This window comes from Macrobrachium nipponense, chromosome 18 (genome assembly GCF_015104395.2).
Source record: "Macrobrachium nipponense isolate FS-2020 chromosome 18, ASM1510439v2, whole genome shotgun sequence".
Taxonomy (NCBI): domain Eukaryota; kingdom Metazoa; phylum Arthropoda; class Malacostraca; order Decapoda; family Palaemonidae; genus Macrobrachium; species Macrobrachium nipponense.
In genome coordinates, this window is record NC_087211.1 from 73855784 (window position 1) to 73863061 (window position 7278).

At 37.2% G+C, this 7278-nt stretch overlaps 2 protein-coding genes across 2 annotated transcripts in view; one reads left to right on the forward strand and one right to left on the reverse strand.

Annotated features, from left to right (window-relative positions):
• Positions 1 to 7278, reverse strand: part of LOC135197178 (protein Rae1-like) — a gene marked incomplete in the record, with an annotated part of 173880 nt that overhangs the window by 90178 nt on the left and 76424 nt on the right.
• LOC135197179 (lissencephaly-1 homolog) overlaps positions 1 to 7278 on the forward strand; it is a 33080-nt gene that overhangs the window by 22399 nt on the left and 3403 nt on the right. The window contains 3 exon segments of the mRNA XM_064224169.1: positions 2556 to 2712; positions 6361 to 6507; positions 7258 to 7278. The exon segment at positions 7258 to 7278 is cut by the window's right edge and continues 139 nt beyond it. Coding sequence (XP_064080239.1) covers positions 2556 to 2712; positions 6361 to 6507; positions 7258 to 7278 — 325 coding nt within the window.

Genomic DNA, 7278 nt, shown 5'->3' on the forward strand with positions numbered 1-7278 from the left:
TTGAGTTTTGACTGCCTATGATATATATTTCTTTGTTTGTTTTCTCCTATTCTGTCCGAAGGGGAAATTGTATTCAGATTCCCTCCTCCTTTTCAATGTGGTTAATCGGGCTAGATAAATTATATTAAGGTAATGTTTATTAATATGGAATTTTTATTCTAAAATTAATATTAATAATACTTACCTGTATAATTTATCTAGTCCCACCCATCCTACCCCACGATCTGCCTATCACAACTGATTTGAGGGAAGGTTTTTCGTATCTGTCAACGACAGTGTTGCCAACTCGGCGGACAGAATAGGAGGTAACAGGGTTGCCAATGTGGTAAATTTTGGTGCGGTTTTTGGGGATTTAGGGCTAGATAAATTATACAGGTAAGTATTATTATATAATTTTAGAATAAAAATTCCATTTATATATAAACTATTTTGTGTTTATCAACAGTAATTTTGTATTTTATTTAATCCTTGAGCTAATGTAACAAGTTTTATTGCTTTATTGACTAGGCAACTATGGTTGCAGGGTCCTTCCTCCTTTAAAATACCAAGAATGGCCATGGTAAATGGTAAGGATTTTAACGCAAAGAACATCTGCAGAAAAGGAGAGGATTTGATATGTAAGGTTCCATGGATAAAAATGGAAAAAGGAATTTTAAAGCCACACCCTCAGTGTATGTAGGGGCCATTTCACAGTGAATTATTATTTTTAAAAGTATATTTTGTTGTAGAGAAAATTTCTTTTAGCAAGATTTAATTGTGCTCCCTTGGTCATTCATAAGCTGTTCAGGAACTTTTACTAGTTGTATTCTCTTTGTTCTGAGGAAGTTTATGCATGTCTATTAGTCTAGCTATCATATTTGTCAAATTTAGTGCTGTGAAAATCAATACTTTGCTTTATTTTACTTTGTTGCTGTCTGTGAAGTTATTATGCCTGTTGTGGTACTAATTCTGGTGTAATTTTAATGAGTATTAAATTTTATATTACATTGAGTATTAAAAATAAAAGTTTTGAGTTGAAAACCATACTGTGAATGTGAATGGGAGAGAGATAATTTTGATGAGGTAAAGTTTTGAAAGATTCAGTGATACATTCGAGTCATGTCGTATTAAGTATGAATGGAAAACATTCATTCGGATAGGAACATTTCAATATCTCTTGTGGGTAATTGTCAGTTCAATGTACAAATTGGATGTTCAGATACGAAGCATAATTTAAAGAGATTTAGAAATGTACCATGCTTTGTTACTCATAATTATGGAGGTATTTAGACCTGGGATGGATGACTTAACAGTTTCTGTTCACGGTTGCACAGCAAATGTCACGAAAGAATGAGCATTAATCCTCTAGTAAACAGACGTCTGCTGTCTGTTTCTCTTATGTTAAAATGAATAGAACTTCTGATTATGAAGGTTATTGTGTCACTTACACTGAGGTGGGATTTTATGAATGTTTAGTTGTTGCTGTAAGTAATATACATGCACGTAATGGCAAAACTTTTTATTAAAAGTATAAGTTTATTGATTATGAAATATTTTCATTACAGCCTAATCTGCAGTGACAGCTTTTCAAGTGTTTTGATCAAAGATTAGTAGTCATTGAATGGTTTAGCAAAGTTTTTATGTTTATTGAGCTGTTATGGCTTTTATAGCCACATGGTAAAGAGCTCATAAGTTGTAGTCCCCTAAAAGATCAGTAATCTGTCATTAGGTCTTGGTTGCTGTCTTAACCCTTAATGGACGGATATGCTCACATGATTAGTAATAAGTTTTGGGTGGTGGATGGATTTACTCATGGTGAGTAACAATATTACACGCCATCGATTTGGGGGAATGGGACGGGAAAGAGCTGCCATTACTTCTGTAGCCCATAAATTCACTAATGGCAATTTTAAGATTAGCTAAAATCCAGTGGGCGGCTCATGAGAGTGTCAATTGTGATCTTGACTTCAAGGGAGGATGTAGTACTGCCTCTTTCTCATATGACATCTTTTTATAAATTTGCTCATGAATATATCAAAGAGTTGCTGTTGGTTTTAGTTCTTATCTTTTATGATAGTATATCAGTTATAAAATTTAATTTTGCAAAAATTTTACAAAAAACATGAACAAATCCCAAAGTATTGCATCTTCGTTCTCGTAAATTTACGTCTATAGTTTTACAACAAAATATGCTCAGAATGTGTTAACCGGTTTTATTTCTTGTTCGTTTTGATATTGTGTAAGCAGTATTTATAATTTTACAAAATAAAATTATCTTTTTAGAAAAAACAACTTTGTAAATCTTACGATTGTCTGGTAAAAGACCCCGGCCCACAATGGGTTGTAAGTAGTCATTTTCAACATCTTGTCAATGTTACCCCAGCCTGGGCTGCTGCATATTCATTTTTTTAAGCCAGCTCTTAAGGGTTAAAGGTTTATATATTATTGGCTAAAGTTTGAGGGACTTGACAACTAAATATTGTCCTGTACAGTACAAGGTGAAGTAATGGTTTGGGATTAGTTTCACATTACATATAGCACAGCCCCTTAAGTGAATATTTCTTTTTGATTTGCAGGAATAAAGCCATAGCTGACTATTTGTGCAGTAATGGCTATATGGATGCTTTGGAAGCCTTCAAGGCTGAGGCAGATATGCCGGGGGAGATTGAAAGAAAATACGCTGGCCTCCTTGAAAAGAAATGGACCTCAGTCATCCGACTCCAGTAAAAAAAGGTGAGTGGTTTTTCATGAGTGTTTGTCCCTTTTAACACTGACTTTTGGTTCATTTGAACCTAGTTTTTTCAGAGTCTTGTTTAGATTTTGTGTAGAGTTTTGATTATTAATTCACCATTGTTTATGCTTTATATTCACTTTCACATGAACTATAGAGTTAATTTAAAAACAAAAATTGTATAGGTACATATCCCTCCATATAGGTATTTACCATCAGTCCACCTCACATTGTGTACTTAGGCATTACTAAAGGTTGCTTACAGCATCCCTTTAGCCCTTAGCTGCACCCACTTTTTAGCTGTTTTCTCTACCTCCATTCCTGCTTCCTTTGTTCCATCTTGCTGTCCTATCATTCCAACCCCCTCATTTCATGGTTTTGATAGAGTGCTGAATGGTGGAAAGTCCTCCAGTGTGGGTTTGGTGTCTCGTCACCTTCATTCATTGACAGTCGAGTTACACCAGTGGGCGATCAACACCTCGGTAGAGCTCTCGGCCAGATACTGGAATTCCAGGGGAGAGGAATGGAAAATGGTTGCTGACAGGATGAGTCGGAACCAAATCCTGGTCACGGAGTGGTCTCTACATCAGGTCGTTGGCAGACAGGCTTTTTTCAGGTTTGGGGGAGGCCTGGTAGACCTCCTTTCAGCTCGCTTCAACAGAAAACTGGAAGTTTACTATTCAGTGGTCCCAGATCTTCTTGCTCTTTTGGAGGACGCCTTCCAACACCCTTGGGACAACCTCGAGGTGTACACTGGCTGGTCTGTCAAGTTCTGAACAGGGTAATGACTTCTCGAAATCTCAGGATGACTTTGGTAGCTCCTCTGTGGCCGCAAGCAGAATAGTTTCCGGACCTTCTGTTCCTTCTGTCAGAGGTTCCAAGCGAGATTCCCCCGTGGAAGGCAGCTTCTTTGGCTAGCCTCACAAATATAAACAGGTTTCTTAACCAGTCAGTAGAATCCCTGTCTTCACGGATGGAGACTATCAAGTATCTTCTCCAAGCAAGAGGTTTTTCTCAGGGAACAGCGAGACATATCTAGTATCTCAGGAAGTCCTCTTCAGCAGTTTACCAGGGGAAATGGGCAATCTACTGTTAGCGTATAGCAGATTTTTTGGTCTTCCTCAGGGATGAAAGAGGCCTTTCTGTTTCTGCTATCAGAGGCTACAGAGTGACGTTGAGTTTGGTGTTACGTCTGTGAGGCGTAGACATCTCTTTGTCCTGGGAGATCTCCTTGTTGTTCAGGGGTTTTGAGCAGACCTGTTCTCCAAGGGAACTCAAACCTCCAGCATGGGATGTTTTCATTGTCCTGAGAAGTTTACTAGAGCTCCTTTCGAGCCCTTGCATCGATCGTCAGACAGGAATTTGATGCTCAAGACAGTTTGTCTTTTGGGCTTGGCTTCTTTGAAGAGAGTGGGGAGCTTCATGGCCTAAGTTATGATTGAAACATACCAGGGGGTGGGGGTCTATGACCTTAAGAGTTTGTTGCAGAATTCGTGACGAAGACCCAGAATCTGTCTGTGCATGACAGATTTGCCTTTTTTTTTTTTTTTTTTTTTTTTCTCCATCTGAATGACTGTGTAGACAATGACCCATAAGAGCTCTTGCTATGTCCTGTCAGAGCCCTATGTTGTTATCTTAAAGGACTCAACATCTCAGACCTGGGTGTCATAGGCTTTTTGTTGTCACTGGTCGATCCAGGAAAGAAGTTTCCAGGAACATTTCTTTCTGGATACGTGCGGCGATCAAGCAGGCTTATTTGTCTTTGATGGTTCTGTCGCTGAGTCTGTGCAGACTGGAGCACATGACATCAGAGGTATAAGTTTCTCCCTGGCATTTAAGAAAAATTTTGCGGTTCATAGTTTTATTTTAAACGCTGGTACTTGGTAGCGTCAATCCACGTTCACGTCTTTTTACCTTAGAGATGTTGCCCATAGGTCTTTGGAGTAAGGTTTGCTTTATGTATTTTTGAAATAATCAAACCCTTTATTCAGTAGCACATAAGTGAGGAGTGATAACAGACCTCTGTGATTACAGGCGGCCCGCGGTTAACAGCACAATCGCTTAGCGGTGAATAGGTTTTACGGCTGTCGTCAAAAATATTCATTAAAAAGATAAGACATTTTAAGGTATTTTTATGGCACAATTTTTGGTTAACAGCGCTGCTAGCACCGTTATGTCTAACAAGTTCTTACATTTGTAGACATGCCATTCAGACCATAATAGTTATGAAAATGATATTAACAAATTTTATGGAGAGTTATTACATAGGTATTAGGGTAAAATATTTGCCTCTGATGCTGTTCTATGCCGAAAATATTGAGTTACATTAGTGCAAATTTAGCTATGGATGTGTCGATTTATAAATGTTCATGCTTTTATGTTTAAAATGTGTATGAAAGTGTATTACGTTTAGGGTATTTTTATTTCTGCACAGCAATATGATACAAAGGCAGCTTTTGAAATTGCCCTTCACATAATCAAAAAGGATGTTTTTTCATGATCTTTCTTGTGAGATGGTCTCTCATGAAATCGGATTATCGTAACTTGAGCACTACAGCTACCTGTACACTCTATAAAACCTTATATCTTTACATACTCTAGACACCCAAAGGATTATAGCTAGGCTTTTTTCACTTTAAAGTATTTATAATACTATAATGTACTGTACAGTAAATTCCATAGTACTATACTGCATAAATGTAATTTTACTTATTGCGCCATTGCGGGATTACGGCGCCGTTTGACTGGTCTAGGGCGCGCTGTTAACTGGTCTAGAATTTTGAAAGGAGGTGTGTGGTGGCTGTATGCTTTAAAATCGCTTAGCTTCTAAAATCATTTGGTGTCAGCGGCCAGGAATGGAACCCCTGCTGCTAACTGAGGGCCGCCTGTGTATGGTTTGTTATATGAACAGTCGGAATTTTCTTTAGTTCCGTAGATGCCATGAATCTGCTCATATATCGTTGTATTGCAACCCAGACAGCTGAGTTGTTAAATATTGGTGCACCTATCTCACAGGCATTGGTCCACCTTCTTTAGAACTCTTTCTTCTAGAGAGGTGGTCAGGTGGGTTAACTCCCAGCCGGTTTAGGATACTTGTACCTCCCTCCAACTATAAGTCGATCCTATTATTAAGACTGAAGGTTTGATCCGCATATGAACAAATGACAAATTTTGAAATCAATTTGTATTTTTCATAGCTAACAAACCTGAGGTCTTCTTGTCTACTGCCCACCTCTAACCTTTCCTCTTTATCACTTATTATTTCCTGGGTTGGGGAAAGACTAAAGCATCACAAGGTCCAGCGCGTGGCCTCTGACCAGCTTTCACCTCGTATGCGCAGGCGTTGCCAGATCTCACAGATTCCTTGCTTTACAATCTTTGTTTTAACCGGTTACCAGCTGGCGCCTGCTGTTAAGACTTCAGGTTTGTTAGCTATGAAAAATACAAATTGATTTAAAGATTTCTCATATTTTCTTAAATTGGTGGGTTATGTCCAAGTTTTCATCATTAGGGTTTAAAATGTTTCTGATGAGGTTATTTTTAAATTTTCAACTTTTCTTCAGCAATGGAGTTATAAGTCAACACAGAATAAATCCAGCATATAGTATTTGCTCCCTTGATGGTTTGCAATTATTTATTCCTAATTGCAGGTCATGGAATTGGAAGTCAAGTTAAATGAAGCTGAAAGAGAATACATTGCTGGTGCTCCTACGCGAGACAAACGTTCACCATCAGAATGGATACCCCGACCTCCAGAAAAGTACTGTCTTTCAGGACACAGAGCACCTGTTACAAGAGTGAGTTTCTTTAGGTTGAAACGGTATCATATTTGTTTCAGAGTTTGATTGACAGGAAGGTTGAAATTTAGTGGGATGTAAATAAATGGAATAGCTTTGTTAATAGCAGTCAGTATTTAAATTGGATTGAAGGTTGCAGTTTTTCAGTGTTGTAATTTATATATTTTTTAAAAGCTGTAAGTAATTTTTTTGTTTTTTTTTTTTTTTTTTGCTTTTTTTTTTTTATTTTAAGAGAATCCATAAAAACAATGTAGACAAGTAAGGACCAGCTGAATTTTATTCATAAAACATTGTAGACAAGTAGACCAGCTGAATTTTATTAAGTGTACTGTATTGAGATGAAATAAAACCCTAGCATTTTGTTTATTTGATAACCACAGATTTTGTGTAATGTGGGTGTCACTTTGGTCATGACTTGAGTAAAGTAAGACTTCTGGTCTTGTCATTGAAGGGGTACTTAATCTTTTCACAAGAAAAGATACTCTGCTTCCTAGATGATTAGTCAAACCAATACTTGTCCACATGAATTCATGTTTAGTCATAACGCTCACTTTTTTAAAGACAAAAGAATAAGGATTTGAGGTTAATTACAAAATTTATAGAAATTTTACCTTTGTTCATCTTAGTTTTTTCAAAAAAGAAATTGGTAAACCAAGTGTGGATGTGTGTAAGTAAAGGTCTAGTCAGAGGTGACATATTATATCCAAACAGAACGTAGATCTGTAAACTAAGCAAAAGAAATTTTTCCAGGTTATTTTCCACCCGCTTTAT